This window comes from Nematolebias whitei, chromosome 6 (genome assembly GCF_014905685.2).
Source record: "Nematolebias whitei isolate Nwh7 chromosome 6, NemWhi1, whole genome shotgun sequence".
NCBI classification, from domain to species: Eukaryota; Metazoa; Chordata; class Actinopteri; order Cyprinodontiformes; family Rivulidae; genus Nematolebias; species Nematolebias whitei.
In genome coordinates, this window is record NC_056503.1 from 18749446 (window position 1) to 18767331 (window position 17886).

General features: G+C 41.4%; 1 protein-coding gene across 1 annotated transcript in view; it reads left to right on the forward strand.

The window, feature by feature from the left end:
* Positions 1–17886, forward strand: part of sik3 (SIK family kinase 3) — a 75415-nt gene that overhangs the window by 40183 nt on the left and 17346 nt on the right. Inside the window, exons 7-16 of the mRNA XM_037677429.1 lie at positions 1141–1259; positions 5564–5674; positions 5773–5907; positions 6253–6333; positions 8238–8347; positions 8481–8637; positions 8732–8881; positions 8965–9038; positions 9906–10040; positions 15014–15155. Coding sequence (XP_037533357.1) covers positions 1141–1259; positions 5564–5674; positions 5773–5907; positions 6253–6333; positions 8238–8347; positions 8481–8637; positions 8732–8881; positions 8965–9038; positions 9906–10040; positions 15014–15155 — 1214 coding nt within the window. The remainder of the gene's footprint in view (positions 1–1140; positions 1260–5563; positions 5675–5772; positions 5908–6252; positions 6334–8237; positions 8348–8480; positions 8638–8731; positions 8882–8964; positions 9039–9905; positions 10041–15013; positions 15156–17886) is intronic.

The window sequence follows — 17886 nt, forward strand, 5'->3', positions numbered from 1 at the left end:
ATATAATAAACTACTACTTACTACTTGTACTACTATTCCTACTTTGCGGTTTTTCACTTATCGCGGGTCTTCAGGGTACAGATCCCCTGCGATAAATGAGGGACTACTGTTTTTATAACTGTTCATTTGATTAAATGAGGTCAATTTGTCCTCCAGTAGTCTAAGGTTATAGCAGCATAGGATAAGGAATAGGTCAGGAAATCAATCTAACTATAGGATTTATCAAAAAGGAAAGTATTAAGCCCAGTCTTAAAACTGGACAATGTGTCAGCCTTATGGACAAAAACTGGACGTTGGTTCCACAAGAGAGGAGCCTGATAACTGGAAGATCTTCCTCCCATTCTGCTTTTGGAAACTCTGGGAACCACAAGTAAGCCTGCAGTTTGAGAGCGAAGTGCTCTGTTAGGAAAATGTGGAACAACAATATCTGTAATGTAAGATGGAGCTAGGTTGTTGAGAGCTTTGTAGGTTAGAAGTAAGATTTTGAATTCTATTCTGAATTTAACAGGGAGCCAATGGAGATAAGCTAAAACTGGAGAGGTATGATCTCTGCTGCCATAGAGACAAACAACCATTCACTCTCTCTCTCTCACCTAGGGACAATTTAGAGTTACCAATCAGCCTAACATGAATGTTTTTGGTCTGTGAGAAGAAACCGGAGTACCCGGAGAAAACCCACGCATGCATGGAGAGAACATGCAAACTCCACGCAGAAAGGTCCTGAACTGGGATTTGATTCATTGACCTTCTCACTGAGAGGCAACAGCTCTACCAACTGGGCCACAAACAATTTTAACAAGTTTGTAAAATTAAAAAAAATTCCACTTTTAATACTTTCTGACAAAATCCAACAAAACTCCAGCAAAAATACAAGGTCTGAAGAAAACATCCAAAACCTTTTTACATGTCTAAAAATCTTAGTAGTAGCCTACATAAAATTTTGTGTCTGTGTTCTCTTTGACTCACTGATGGTGATGTTCCTTTAACTTTTGATCACTAAATGTTTCTAAAAACTCGACGAGTCAAAGCTTAGTCATTTTATTTTATTTTTATTCTGCACTAATGCACAATAAGGTGTGTATTTTGGTTCGAGATGTGATCTTCTATTAGAATGACTGGTGTGTTTTTGTGTTATTGCAGACTGTGAGTATCTAATTAGACACATGTTAGTTCTGGAGCCCAGCAGGCGGCTGACCATGGAGCAGATCTGTAAGAACAAGTGGATGAGGCTAGGAGACCCAGACCCAGAGTTTGACAGGGTGAGACCTTTAAAACACACAGCAAAACTTCACACCTATTGTCTGACTTTGTGTGTGTGTGTTTTTACAAGCAGGTTTTTTTGTTTGTTTGTTTTACTTAAATCAGTTGTGTTTTATGATATATATATTTTTTAATTCTGTAAAAAAATCAAATATTTCTTATGAATTCAGCATACAGCAACTTTCTTCTCAAAAGCTTGATAGTAACTTGGAATTTGCTTTTCTAATGGGACAAAATACTGGTGTTTTGATGTGTAAACTGGACAAGAAGAGTAACGAGAACCAGGTTCTGCCGGTGGCTCATTAGGGTCACCATGGCAGCCACACATGTCTGTTTCTGCCAGACAGTGACGGACTATTTCCCCAATTGTTCCTATTGTAGGAACATATATTGTTCCTAGTATTCCTATTCCCTATTTCTTTAATTTTCCCTCTTATTAAGGGTCTCATTGAAAAGGTTCCTGAACCATAACTGGCCAAAGCTTCTGGTCGTCACACGCTAATTTCTATGTTTGAACACCGTTTTTTGTTAAAGAGAAGTTAAAAAGATACTCCACTTCTAGCAGTGAGGGACTGCAGTACTTGCATCCCTGCTAGGGGTGGGTGGATCGATCCAAACATCGATTAATATCGATACCAACATGGTTATTGATGTTGATCAATACAAGCGTGATGACATCGATACTTTAGCTTCAGTTTCTCTACTGTACGCACTGCTGCGGTTTTGTCAAAGGCGCGAGCTGACTGTCCAAGTCCCACTCCCGTCACAGCACAGAGCAACTTTGTAAAGGCAGGCAGGGCCCACAGAGAGGCTGCTGGGAATATTTCTTTGAACTTAAGGCTTCAGAGGTTGTTTTGTTATTTACACTTTATTTATTGTATTTTCAATAATTTTTTTGATTTGTAATTATTTTTTTCAAACCCAAAAAAGAAATTAGCTAAAGAGGAGAAATTTTGTTTTATTCCTTTATATCCTAAATATATTTTACTGTTTTACAACATTTGTTGCAGTGTGATAACTTTGTAGGTTGTTTATTTAAGAAAAAAAATCCAGAAAAGGAGTGCAATGAAGGAATAATTTTTATTTAATTATCAGAGTTTCTGAACACAATGTTTTAATTTATTCTTGAGTGATCATTTTGTGCACTTTAAGGAAAAAAATCCATCCATCACAAGGTATGGGGAAAAGTTTTGTTACCGTTCTATCTTTTCAGAAAAAAAAACTTTTATTATAATAAAGTATTTTTTAATTTACTTATATACTTTGCCTAATTCTATCCTGGGTTTTAACTAATAAATGATCCAAAGGAAAAATCACAAAACACTTGTCATCAAAATTCACCGCAATTATTTAAAGGTATCGTATCAGTATCGGCGATACTGGACCTGTATTTATTTGGTATTGATCGATACCAAATTTTCCTTAGTGCTAAAAAACAATTTTCTCTCAAATCTCCCCTGTTAAGACTGAACATCCAAACTCTTACGGACATCCATTGTGTCAGAGCTCAGAATTTTTCTCCACACTTATCGCGGGGGTTACGTTCCAGACACCCACATGATAGGTGAAAATCAGCGAAGTAGGGTCATTATATTTATTTTAGTATTTTTATATATTTTAAGACTTTATAAACCCTTCCCACACACTTGCAATGTTCTTAACAATGTGCTAAACTCTTAAACCTACGTAATTTTAACAACACACACTACATTGCCAAAACTATTTGCTCACCTAACCAAGTTATCGTAATCAGGTGTTCCAATCACTTCTATGGCCACAGGTGTATAAAATGAAGCACCTAGGCATGGAGAATGGTTTTTTACAAACATTTGTGAAAGAATGGGTCGCTCTCGGGAGCTCAGTGAATTCCAGCATGGAACTGATAGGATGCCACCTATGCAACAAATCCAGTTGTGAAATTTCCTTGCTCCTAAATATTCCACAGTCAACAGTCATCTGTAGTATAAGAAAATGGAAGTGTTTGGGAACGACAGCAACTCAGCCACCAAGTGGTAGGCCACGTAAACTGACGAAGCGGGGTCAGCGGATGCAGAAGCGCATAGTGCGAAGAGGTTGCCAACTTTCTGCAGAGTCAATCACTACAAACCTCCAGACTTCATGTGGCCTTCAGATTATCTCAAGAACGGTGCACAGAGAACTTCATGAAATGGGTTTCCATGGTCGAGCAGCTGCATCCAAGCCATGCATCACCAAGTGCAATGCAAAGCGTCTGATGCAGTGGTGTAAAGCACGCCACCACTGGACTCTAGAGCTGTTCTCTGGAGTGATGAATCGCACTTCTCCATCTGGCAATCTGATGGATGAGTCTGGGTTTGGCGTTTGCCAAGAGAACGGTACTTGTCTGACTGCATTGTGCCAAGTGTAAAGTTTGGTGGAGGGGTGATTAAGGTGTGGGGTTGATTTTCAGGAGTTGGGCTTGGCCCATTAGTTCCAGTGAAAGGAACTCTGACTGCTTCAGCATACCAAGACATTTTGGACAATTCCATGCTCCCAATTTTGTGGGAACAGTTTGGAGCAGGCCCCTTCCTCTTCCAACGTGACTGTGCACCAGTGCACAAAGCAAGGTCCATAAAGACATGGATGGCAGAGTCTGGTGTGGATGAACTTGACTGGCCTGCACAGAGTCTTGACCTCAACCCGATGGAACACCTTTGGGATGAATTAGAGCGGAGACTGAGAGCCAGGCCTTCTTGTCCAACATCAGTATGTGACCTCACAAATGTGCTTCTGGAAGAATGGTCAAAAATCCCCATAAGCACTCCTAAACCTTGTGGACAGCCTTCCCACAAGAGCTGAAGCTGTTCTAGCTGCTAAGGGTGGACCAACGTCATATTGAACCCTATGGATTAGGAATGGAATGTCACTTAAGCTCATATGTGAGTCAAGGCAGGTGAGCGAATACTTTTGGCTGTATGTATATGTACTATACAGTACTGCAAAATTTTATATGGATACTCACCAGTGAAGATGCAACTACAACTTGAAGGATGAGTTCAGCTTCAGGATTATTTGTGACTTTCCTGCCAGTTCTGTGAGCTTAATAGATAGATCGCTACTTCTGACTTTGTGTTGCAAATCTATTTTTATCCCCTCGGTTTCTCCACTAGTGTTTGCTCCCTCCATTGCAGTTCTCTGAATTTTGGCAGAAAGCAGCAACCGGAAGCACTGTTGGCTTCTGGGCCGTGTAGTTTTTTTTTTTACTTGTGTTACAGTATAGGCTTATTGAAAGAAAACTTCAAAATGGCAGAGCCTGTCCAAAGTATTATTTTTTGTTTTGTTTTTTGTCCTATTTGTTGGTTCCCGCTCCTGTTAACTTTTTATTTCGTACCATCCCAATCACATGTGTAATATTAAAGTTGACAGTCGTTCGTTGTGTACAATCTTACTTTGAAAACCCTCGAGACAGTGAGTCCACAAAAGTCGAACCATGAAGTATCAAGGGACTACTGTATACAAAAATGACAGGTTTTTAAAAATCTATAAACTACTGTATTTTTCGGACCATAAGGCACATTTAAAATCTTTGAATTTTCTCAAAATTTGACAGCGAGCCTTATAATCCAGTGCGCCTATGTATTAATTCTGGTTGTGCTTACTGACATCAAACCGATTTCACATGGTACACGGCGCTCAAAAATCTGTCAAAATGAACTTGTTTTGGTTAATGCGCCTTATAATCCAGTGCATCGTATGTATGGAAACAGACCTGTTCATTGATATTGCACCTATAATCTGGTGCGCCTTATAGTTCAAAAATTGCAGTATATAAGAAGTTTGAACATTGTGGAAATGAGTTTTTAGCAACAACAAAAGTAAACTTTTTGGTGTTTCCCCTAGATGAGTTCCCTTGGCAGGGCGCTCGTCAGGGATGGGGGTCACGTCTGTGTTGCCCGCCCTCTACGTTGTGGGAGGTTTTTAATCGACGGGAGGGGGCACATCTGTGTTTAGAGCTATGTCAGATTCATGTGGGCTGACTCGTGCTGCTGAATTGGTGTCAGCAGGCTGTTGATTGGCGCACAGCTAACTTTAGTGTTCCTTCTTACCTCGTCTTGTCCACTTGCCTTTGGTATGATGCTGTTGCATGGCCTTGTACGTTCTTTTTTTTAAAGTTGCACAAGAAGTAACAATTTAAAAACTGTCACAGAAACAAAGATAACGTGCCAAGAGTGCTTTGGTGTTTATCAATTCGCTCTTTTAATTAGCATTCATACTATAAAGCTGAAAGACCTGTTCAGATCTGCTCCTATAGCTTCAAGTTTATCCTTCCCATCTTTCCTTCCAGTTGATCGCAGAGTGTGAGCAGGTGAAGACGGAGAGAGAGATCGAACTCATCAACGAGCAGGTGCTCATGGCCATGTCGGAGATGGGCTTGGATCGAGAGCGCACGCTTCAGGTTGGATGCAGATGCCATTGGGTTGTACTTCTCAGCCTTGTGTCAAATTTCTTCTGCGCAAATTTAGTTTCCCCCCTTTTCCTCCTCCCTCTCTTCAGTCTTTGCAAACAGATGCGTATGATCACTACAGCGCCATCTACAGTTTGTTGACTGAACGCCTCAAGAAACACAAGACGCTGCGCGTTGCCCCGCCCACACCGCGCTCGATTAGCTATCCTCTCAATGCTGTACAGGTAATGTACGGTCTCAACATCAGTTCTGATGTATGTTAGGGTACGGTGTTCCCTCAGTTGTGCTAAATTTTAATTAATCATAAAGGGAACGTACGTTTTATGCGTAGTTTGATAGGAGCTCCACAATTTGTACATAAATGTTTATATTGGTAGTTTTTGGATTTAGGTAAAAAGATGTCTTTTCTCTAAACATCTCAACTGAAGACAGGAGGACTTTCAAATCTGTCCAGTGAAAACATTGAGAGGTTTTAACCCACATCTGTCAGTTTCGCTGCTCTAAGAAGATTGTAATCCGAGTTGTGCAAGCCTCACATAACCTGTGTGTGTGTGTGTGTCCATCTCCAGCAGACTGACCCACAAGGTAATCCTGTTAGCATGACCGTTCCCCATGTCCAGCTTATCAACCCAGAGAACCAAATTGTAGAGGTGAGTCAATGAAGGAGTCTCTTTTTTGTTCTTTTTACTGTGGTTATAAAGCAAGCTAGAAAACTCAAGATTCATAGATTCATAATTCTGAATTGTGACTTCAACACTAAACTACGTTAAACTTGAAAAGTTAAACAAGAACAACAGTTTACACTGTCCTACATTATGATGTTACTACTATATACACTTCATGTTCTTTTTAATCCCAGGCTATTTATTATCAGTAACAACAACAAAATTAAGTAAACCACTCGAGGACGCACTGCACTTCCTGCCCATTCTTTAAGTTAGTGACATCGTGGAGAAGCTAAGATGGTATCAATCTGATGAATTCCTGTGTTTTCCCATAAAACACCTCCATTATGGAGCGCACTGATGAGAACACCGAGGCCATGATGGCAGCCTTTGATATCTGATTTTCTGCAAATATATTAGTTATCGTTGCTTCAATAATTTCCACTCCTAAAATAATCGCATACTTCCAAAAAATATATATGTTTTAAATCTAACGTTGTAATCCTTCTTATGAGAATAGCTCTAAAACCACGACTACTGCGACCCTACCACTGACCCACTGAAACGGTTTAAATGAAGATGGCGTCCAAAATGAACAACCGTTCACAGCCGACAAAACAGTTGAATTAAGAGCAAGCCCAACTGGATCTGTGTCACAAATTAGTTTTAACACCTTTACAATAACTTAATTTAACTCACAATTTATGTTATTTTATACAACAATTATGTTAATCAGCTAGATGTTGTAGAAGAGAAATACGTTGGGTCTAACTAATGATGCAATTTCAAGAGTTTTTAGTTTAATAATTATGACCTCAACTAGTTGATGAATTTGAAACTAACATTTTTAAATGAATTGTGTTCATGTAGGCTCTGCTAGCTGCAGCTGATTGCAGTGATCAGTGTTTAATCTATAGCTAAACTTAAAAATAATATTTTCAAAATTCATGCAGAGAGCAGAGAATGATCCGTTACTGGAGGAAATACCAGTTTGTACTATTTAATTATTCGTACTAAACTGTAGCTTGAGTCAGCCTGTGCAGCAGAGCAATATCTGCCACAGAAGTTATTATCTACGAGCCAGTTCAATAACTAACGGCCATTACTTCAGCTTTATAAGATACTTTTAAATGGTGACATTATTAACTTCAGTTCTGATCAGCAGGTAAATAAGATCAAATCTGTTGACTTGTGAAGGAAGACAAGTTTTCTGTTGCTACATCTGTAAAACACAGCTTTCTGGCATTTTTACACTTTATATACATTTTAATATTATATTATTATATTGCAGTAGTCCCTCGTTTATCGCTGGTGATAGGGACCATGTATTTTATTAAGTATATAAGTATTTTATTTTTTCCTTAACTTTTTACTGTACAGGACTATATCCAGTACTGTTCCAATCATGTGAGTAATATTAAAGTTGACAATCATGGGTCCTGTACAATTTTTTTGTATAATATTATGGACTGTATGTCCACAAACCATGATAGAGCGAGTCCACAGAAGTCAAACCACGAAGTAGCGAGGGACTACTGTACATACATTATATTATTTTGACATTTTGTACATAGTCAGCCGTTACTCAGGGCACACGAAGTGCAGATATTTGCCTGTTTTGGTAATGGCTGCCGGTCCTGCACTGCATCACACGATCATGGGGCCAGTGCGCCCTCTAGTCGTTTTATAAAACTCTGCACACGTGCACACACACAAGCCCTGACTCACAGGCACTGAAACACAGGAGAGTGTCAGATTACTGCATTGCAGCAGGGATAAGACCCTGAAAAGAAGTCATTTAAACTGTGACATGTTGAAAATGTAGATTTTGTTGCGTTGGTTGAAAGGGCACCTCCAGTAACCACTATGTGTTTGTGATTGTTGTGAAGCCTGATGGCAACATGGCCCTGGACAGTGATGAAGGCGAGGAGCCGTCTCCTGAGGCCATGGCTCGCTACCTGTCGATGAGGCGGCACACTGTGGGGGTACCAGACCAAAGGTAACACTGAAACAGAGCGCAGCGTCATTTACAGTTTCTGTGAAGCTCTGCATGAAGCACAGTCTGCATCTTTGGACAGTTGGAGCGTTGAAGACAGAAATGACTAAAACATGACTGTCTGCTTCCAACGCAGGACAGAGATGCAGGAGGAACTCCAGAACCTTCCACCAGGTTTCCCTCGAGGTGTAATCCCCCAGACCCCCTTCCCTCAGCTTGCCCCCACTATGGGCCAAATGCACACCCTCATGCCCACACAGAGCCTGCAGCCGACACAGCAGCTGGAGTACAAGGTAGAGTCCGTTAAACTTTCCCCTGCAGGCACCTCTTTGATTTATTGTTATTTTTTAATTTTCACCTGCCTTGCTGGGACTGCTGATGCTGCAGGAACAATCGCTGCTGCAGCCGCCCACACTGCAGCTCCTGAACGGCATGGGCCCCTTGGGTCGAAGAGCTTCCGACGGCGGGGCCAACATTCAGCTCCACGCTCAGCTCCTGAAGAGACCTCGAGGGCCCTCGCCACTTGTTGCCAGCCCGGTGAGGGTCTGGATCTCCTTCCTTTATTTATTTCCCGCCTGTGTGCTGAACGAACCATGACGAGTAAACTCTTTGCCTCTCAGCATCCAATCCCCGCCGTAGCTCCGGTTGACGAGGAGGGTTCAGACGGAGAGCCGGACCAGGAGGCAGTGCAGAGGTAACGGATGGTGACGGGTCTGTGGTGGTTGGTTACTGGTTGTAGAGGTGCTGTCTGAACAGGAAACAGCTGCTGACAACAGATATCGCAGCAGGTCAGAGTGTGGTGTACAGATTTCACAATAGCTGAAAAAAGTACAAAACTAAAGAAAACAGGCTTACACCAGTATCATGCAAGATTTATACACATGCACATAAAAAATATTAAAAAACATCTAAGTTGTTGGATTGAACTGTGGAAGATCATGTGATAAAAGTCCAGCTCTGGGCTTTCAGGCAGTCCTCTTCAGACAGCATGTTCTCTAGACTTCGCCGGTGTCCTGGGTTGCTGGGAGTGACTGCCTCTAAGCTGCTCTGCTTTTTTTCCCCCCTCGGGAGGTGGCCACTGTGCTGTGGTGCTTATCCCATCTTTTCTCCTTTCTCCATCGCGCAAGTGCCTTCTGCCACCATTCCAGACCGATTCTGCCATCAGTTCTCTCAAACTCTCTGACCCCCGAGCTGCTTTATCTATCTCATTTCAGCAAGTGCCAAATTATTCTGTGAACTTTCTTCACCCTTTCTCACACAGCTTTGCTAACTCTGAAGCTTGCCAAACCAGTGACGACAAAAACAGCAACTGGCCCAATCCTTAAACTGGAAGCTGGGCGGTTGTCGGAGTCCCATGAGCTATGATGTTCAATCTGTGGTGTCTCTTGACTTGATGCTTTCTGATTGGCTAAGATGACATGAATGATGGCACCTATTGGCAGAGGTGGGAAGGGGTGGCTCTTTTCCCCCCAGCCCCATTAGCCAATGAAGACAGAGAGCTGACCAGCGCTGCTTCCTGTCTCCCACCCTCACCCCGTCCTCCCCCCTTCCTGCGGCTCAGGTACCTGGCGAACCGCTCCAAGCGGCACACGACGCACGTGCTTACAAGCACATCGCATGGCGAGCCTTCGACAGAGTCACAGCGGTCCCAGGGCCCCCGCCAGAGGGGCGGCTGGGCTCCTGACACACACACCCGGTGAGGGGACTCTCCCACTCTGAGCTGTATATACACACACACAAACACACACATGGCTGATGAAGCACCAGGTGACGGTTGTGTACCTTCCAAAGAGGTGGGGTTGTTTTGTCAGAATTAATTAAAATTTGCACCATTGAAAAGTTTTAAATAACCAGTAAACCATTATTTAAAAACTTCTCCTTCACTTGGGTTGACCAGGTAAGTGACAGATTTACTTCTTAAATTAAGTAAACTGAGTAAAATCTGAAGTCAGAAAATCTCTAAGAAGAAACTGATATAATATATTTTTTAAATAATCTTTAATCCTTAAATTTCCTCTTTCCATACATTTACAAACTGCATCATACACTTAAAGGGATAGTTTAGATCTTTTGAAGTGGGGTTCTGTGAAAAGGTTATGAACAGTTAATATTTTACCTGCTGCAGATCGTTCTTTGATTGACCTCAGTTTGTAGAAATTGCTCATTTTTGCTGGTTAGTTCTAGCAGGGCCAGGACCAAAATGAATAATAGTGGTTTATGAGAAAGTTTTAAATAAAACTTTACGTTACTGTTAATTTTGCATTACATGTTTATTTGAGCAAATATATTATCACTATAAAAACTGCTCCTGACTACACTGGAAGTGCTACAGCTAGCTGCTGTTGGGGCTTTGGAATTTCCATGTAAATGTCTGTGTAACGCAAAATTGACAGCAATGTGTTTTAAGAAAGCAGAAATCAATTTTGGTCTTTGCCTTGTTTTGACTAGTGGTTTATTGACAATATTTAACTCCGATTCTCCAAATTGGGTTGATCAGAGAGTTATTTACAACAGGTAAGATAATTGTTCATAACCATTTTGTAGTACCTTCAAAAGATCTGAACTATACCTTTTAATAATTTAGCTTTTAAAACAAAAATTAAAAATTCATTATTTTTACCTTTCAGTCATTATAGAAACAGTTGTATAATTTGACCCTCAAAGTTGAAGTATGACAGTATTTCACATTATTTCCCACATTAATGAAACAAAAATAACGTGTGCTTTTGTTTAAAAAAAAAAAAATACAAGGCAAATGTAGTTTTAACTGCATAATATCTGTGATTATTAAATCTCTGCAGTGCATCACAGCTAAATGACCACTGTGTGTTTCCTGTCAAGCAAGAAACACATTCGATGTGTTCTCTGGCGTGTCTCGATACTAGTTTTTATGTTTTTCAGTTTAGGTGCTTGCCAATGTTAGCTGCTTTGCCATTGATTTGTGTGACTCCACTCAGCTCTCGTCATCAGTTTTTATCAGGTGTAGGTGATTTGGCACTGTAACTTGTTTCCCTGCTCTGTGGGCGGTATCATCATTACAAAGTATACCAAATACCACCGCCAGTGGTTACAGCCAATAAAGTTAAGAAGGTCTGTACTTCATCCTTGGTCCATGGCACTATTTTTGGAGTTTCCTTAACAGAAACTAGCAAAAACACACGCTCGGCACGATCAGAGAAGAAACGGAGGTCCAGATGTAGTTTGCAGTTTTGCTGGGTGGGTCATCCAGTAACGTAGCTCCACTGACAAGTCAATGGCTGCTGTCAAAATCGTCGCCTCGGAGCCGTCCCCTTGGAACCACAAACATGGTGGTTCCATAAACCGGGCTGAGTGGGGATGGGTACCAGCAGTGGGCAGGCCCTTAACTGGTGCAGAACCGATAAGAGTTGAGACTGTGGCAAAACGCCAGCTGAGTATCGATATACAGGTCCTTCTAAAAAAATTAGCATATTGTGATAAAGGTCATTATTTTCCATAATGTAATAATAAAAATGAAACTTTCATATATTTCAGATTCATTGCACACCAACTGAAATATTTCAGGTCTTTAATTGTTTTAATACTGATGATTATGGCATACAGCTCATGAAAACCCAAAATGCCTGTCCCAAAAAATTAGCATATTTCATCCCACCAATGAAAGACAAGTGTTTTTAATACAAAAAACACCAACCTTCAAATAATCATGTTCAGTTATGCACTCAATACTTGGTCGGGAATCCTTTTGCATGAATGACTGCTTCAATGCGGCGAGGCATGGAGGCAATCAGCCTGTGGCACTGCTGAGGTGTTATGGAGGCCCAGGATGCTTTGATAGCAGCCTTAAGCTCATCCAGAGTGTTGGGTCTTGCGTCTCTCAACTTTCTCTTCACAATATCCCACAGGTTCTCTATGAGGTTCAGGTCAGGAGAGTTGGCAGGCCAATTGAGCACAGTAATACCATGGTCAGTAAACCATTTACCAGTGGTTTTGGCACTGTGAGCAGGTGCCAGGTCGTGCTGAAAAATGAAATCTTCATCTCCATAAATATTTTCAGCAGATGGAAGCATGAAGTGCTCCAAAATCTCCTGATAGCTAGCTGCATTGACCCTGCCCTTGATAAAACACCGTGGACCAACACCAGCAGCTGACATGGCCCCCCAGACCATCACTGACTGAGGGTGCTTCACACTGGACCTCTGGCATTTTGGCATTTCCTTCTCCCCAGTCTTCCTCCAGACTCTGGCACCTTGATTTCTGGATGACATGCAAAATTTGCTTTCATCTGAAAAAAGTACTTTGGACCACTGAGCAACAGTCCAATGCTGCTTCTCTGTAGCCCAGGTCAGGCGCTTCTGCTGCTGTTTCTGGTTCAAGAGTGGCTTGACCTGGGGAATGCGGCACCTGTAGCCCGTTTCCTGCACACGCCTGTGCACGGTGGCTCTGGAATCGGCCCTTCTCCACAATCCTCCTCAGGGTCCGGTCACCTCTTCTCATTGTGCAGCGTTTTCTGCCACACTTTTCCCTTCCCACAGACTTCCCACTGAGGTGCCTTGATACAGCACTCTGGGAACAGCCTATTCGTTCAGCAATTTCTTTCTGTGTCTTACCCTCTTGCTTGAGGGTGTCAATGATGGACTTCTGGACAGCTGTCAGGTCGGCAGTCTTACCCATGATTGCGGTTTTGAGTAATGAACAAGGCTGGGAGTTTTTAAAAGCCTCAGGAATCTTTTGCAGGTGTTTAGAGTTACGTCGTTGATTCAGATGGTTAGGTTAATAGCTTGTTTAGACAACCTTTTCATGATATGCTAATTTTTTGGGACAGGCATTTTGGGTTTTCATGAGCTGTATGCCATAATCATCAGTATTAAAACAATTAAAGACCTGAAATATTTCAGTTGGTGTGCAATGAATCTGAAATATATGAAAGTTTCATTTTTATCATTACATTATGGAAAATAATGACCTTTATCACAATATGCTAATTTTTTGAGAAGGACCTGTACAGTGGTGCTTGAAAGTTTGTGAAGCCTTAGAGTTTTCTATATTTCTGCATAAATATGACCTAAAATATCATCAGATTTTCCCACAACTAAAAGTAGATAAAGAGAACCCAGTTAAACAAATGAGACAAAAATTTTATACTTGGTCATTTATTTAATGAGGAAAATGATCCAATATTACATATTTAGGGCAGCACAGTGGCACAACTGGTAGAGCTGCTGCCTCTCAGCGAGCAGGTTACCCTGGTTCAAATCTTAGTCTGGGTGGAGTTTGCATGTTCTCTCCATACACGTGTGGGTTTTCTCCCACAGACCAAAAACATGCATGTTAGGCTGATTGGTAACTAAATTGTCTCTAGGTGTGAGTGAAAGAGTGACTGGTTGTTTGTCTCGTTTGTCTTTCGTTCTCCCTGTGATGGACTGCAGACCTGTCCATGGTGTCCCTCCTCTCACCCAGTGAGTGACCCTCGTGACACAAAAAGAAAGAAGTGGGTAAACGGTAATGGATGGATGTTTGGAGAAAGGAAACACTGCATTCTGCATTAGAACCTTCTCCCATCTGTGAATCATGGTGGTGGTAGTATCATGGTTTGGGGTTGTTTTCTGCATCTGGACCAGGACAGCTTGCCATCATTCGTTGCTTGGGGTCCGGTCACACCAGATACTGAAAGCAAAGGTTCACATACTTTCTCAAAAATATGTAATATTGGATCATTTTCCCCAATAAATAAATGACCAAGTGTAATATTTTTGTCTTGTTTGTTTAACTGGGTTCTCTTTATCTAATTTTATACAGAAATATACAAAATTCTAAAAGGTTCACAAACTTTCAACACCACTGTAGAGGATTTAACGATGTGGTACTCATTGACTTTAGAAATGCATTCAATAAGAACACGACAAACAGTTTGCACTCTTAAAATTACCTGTATTAATCTACATAAAAAGGAAGTCCAAACTACAGACTTTTTTTGTTTTTCTCCTTGGTTACTCGCAAAGTGTAGGAAATGACATCACTAAGCATAAAAGTGGTATCCGTCTGAAGTATCAGGGTGTTTTTATGAGTACAAGTACCTGAGGCTGGTATCTGGCACTACTAGTGTTTAGTCATTCTAGCTGTTTTATGCAAACATCTATGTCCTCTGCTTCAGTTTTGCTCAAGATTTGTGTAATTTTTTTGATTAGATGTTTGGGGTTTATGAAACCAGACAGGCTGAAACTTGTTCAAACTGAGGTTTATTGGATGCGTTACTCAGGTCAGTCTAAAACTAAATGTTCACTAGGCACTTAAACATGTAGGTTTGCCTTTTACTAATTTGTGCATTTGAGTTAATGTGCAGATGTGTCTGCTCATGGAAAATCTTGCTGTCAAACAAACTGTTAGCCCTACAAGAGCTTGTGTTTACATCGGATAATATCCAGGCGTGACTTGCAAGATGAAGCATTTTATTTATCTGTTGCGTGACTTTTTAAGTAATTTGTGATTATTTACTGGATTATTGTCAACATACTTGACCCTTTTGTGCAGGTTTGAAAAGTTCACACATCTGTTTGTGTCTCTCATTTGTGTGTGTGTGTGCGTGTGTCATTGTGGCTGTTTTTTATTTTTATTTTTATTTTGTGTGTGTGTGTGTGTATATGTGTGCACACTTGTTTGTGTTTGCTTCCTGTGCCCCCACCCTTTCAGATCAAGCTATAAGGACTGTAACACCCTCCACCTCCCCATGGAGCGCTTCTCTCCTGTCAGACGCTTCTCTGATGGTGCCGCCACCATCCAGGCCTTCAAGGCTCACCTGGAGAACAGCAGCCTCATTAGGCAACTCAAGCAGGTGCGTTACTTCATTTAATGATTGGGGGGGGGGGGGGGGTAAAAACTTGAACTTTTCATTCAAAATTCATCTCACTCGTTAGCAGAGAAACTGCTCTTTAGAATGACGTTCATGTTGAGCATCATGTTTACAGATACTGAACACTGTTTTTACTCACTTTAGTCATTTAAAGAGACTAAATTGGATTATCTGACAGGGACGTTGTGTTACGTTTTGGTAAATTTTTTACTTTCTTGATTTTTAGAAGAAATATGCATGTCTGGCCTCAATTTTTATATATTCAGTTTATATCGGTATCGGATCGGTACATCTCTAAGTGTCCACTTACAAATACCAGTACAAACATTTTTGAACAGATTCTGCAACTCGTAAAAAATACAGCTGGGATTCTGTGAACTAAATGGAAAGGGGTTTGAGACGCCCGCAACAAATCTGCAACCGTATAGAGAGAAATTTGTTTTGTAAAATTATTTGAATGTGCTCAAAGTTTAAGCAGCACAAATGCACAGCCGTGCGACTAATGCAGGACCCTTCAAGAGTGTTTGGGAGCTCCCTTGCATATGCTGTTTGCATTTTGGCGCAGCATGCAGGTTTAACATCTCAGTCCTGTGCCTTTCTTTGCTCCTAGCCTTTTTAACTTCTGTCTGCTCAGCAAATCTCTCTAAACTCTGTAACACAAACAAATACTTCTGCTCCTACATGTGCTGAAGAAACTGCAACGCTGCAAACAACCTTGAACAGAGAACTTCATGTTGTTTCCTCTGTCTCAAAACTATCAACAACCTAGAGTGGGGTTGGTGAATTTGTCCAGCTTGTCCAGGAGAATTGGAAATACTGTCCGTCAATCTGTCCAAACACAACTTGAAAATCAGTGGGGTACTGACTTCTTGGTGTGTGGCTGCATCTAGGCATAGAAAAAGATCATCTCTAAAGTCAGATGTTGCAGTATCTTTTGGGTGATTCTGTGAGCTGCATGGTTATGATTTCAGCGTTGAATGTTAGCTAACCCTGTGATCCGGTTGTTGAGTTCCAACCATTCAGTGCATCTCAAGATGTTGCATCCTCGCGTTATTACCACAGCCAATGCCTCCAGTAATATTTAGATACATCTTTATTAAATTTAGTTCTTTAAAAATTAGACTTTTGGTTATATCCTGATATATTGAGTGAAACACCTCAGTAGCCATACACGTGTAAATCTTAGTATATGTACTTTCTGAAGTGCGTGACACTATTATGAGCTCCAGGTGAGTTACAGGTGAGCTGCTTCTCTCTGCCTCTCGTCAACCTGTTACAGGTTTTTCGGGAAAACTAGTAAAGTGGGGCCGCTGTGGTGTAGAGATAGGGCAACCAACTTGGGACCAGAAAGTCACAGATTCAAACCCCCTCCCCACTGCCACATGTCGTGGTGTCCTTGAACAAGACACCTAATCCCCAACTACTCCCCGGGTGCTTGCGTAGCTGCCCACTGCTCCACCTGGGTGTATCTCAGGTGTGATGGGATTGAGAACTAATTTCGTTATTGTATCTGCCCATACAATGATGACAACACACAGCACCTTCTTCTTGCTCTTCTTGTTCTTGTGTACTGTGCGAATTTGGGACGGTGACCCTGAGGCGGTTGGTGGAGACGGCCGGACCAGACTTCTCCAGCGTCCGAGAAGTTTCGTTGCTTGGGCGTCTGCCAGACTGGTGCAGCACTTCCTGGACCTGGTGAAGGAGGGAATGGCAGCCGGAGAGAAGCGTCTCCTGCAGCTGTGGTCCACGGGGAATCACCCGCCTGACCCAATGGACCCTTTCCCGGGCATCCACCTGGATCCTAACTTTGCGAAAGACAGTGGTCCTCTGTTACGCAACACAGACCCAAAGATAGACTTGTGCAGAATAGGTCCAAAATACTTTATAAGACTTATGTTACGATCCTGAACAGGAGAACTCTGCAAAACAGAGCTGTCAGCATGTGGGATGACAAGCTCGGAGGTCAGAAGCCCCAGTGGAGGGCTCTTTACAAACCTCCACAAAAAAAAAACGGACTGGTGAACTTCAATGGAGGATCCTTCATGGCGCCATTGCAACAAACTCTTTTTTTTGTCGGTCATCAATCCTGAGGTTTTAAACGAGTCTCCTTTTTGCAGTTTGTCTGAGAGTGTTTTTCATTTTTTTACAGATTGGGTATGGATGACGGCTCCGTTTGATCTAATGACGAGGATCTTTAGCTTTTTTGAACAGCTTTCACCAAATCTGTTTTTATTAATAGAGTACATTACAGCAAAGCCACAAAGTTGAAATCCCAAACTTTAAACTTTTTAGTGGACGAAACAAAAATGTCTGTTGTCTCGCAGGGACAAACTGCAGGCTGGACCTCAACTTGATGCCGTGGTGGAAATGCAGCTTCAAGGCCAGACTGACGCTGGAGTTTTGCTTCCACAGAGACACTGGACACTTGGAGAATTTTGTGAAACTGAAGATTTAAGAAGATTTTATGCGCTATTTCTGATCAGGAGAACTACAATACATGCAAATATTTAATTTTAAGCTTGTCCTGATCACATTTTTTAAACACTGTTGTGTTAACTTATTGTGTAAATAAAGCTTTGTTAAAAATCTAAAAATCTTCTTGTTTTTCTTCTTCTCTCTTCTTTCTTGTTTTTCTTTTGTTGTTGTTGTTCTAGTTTTTCTTTCTTCTTGTTGTTCTTGTTGTTCATCATCTTCTTTTTCTGCATCTTTTTGT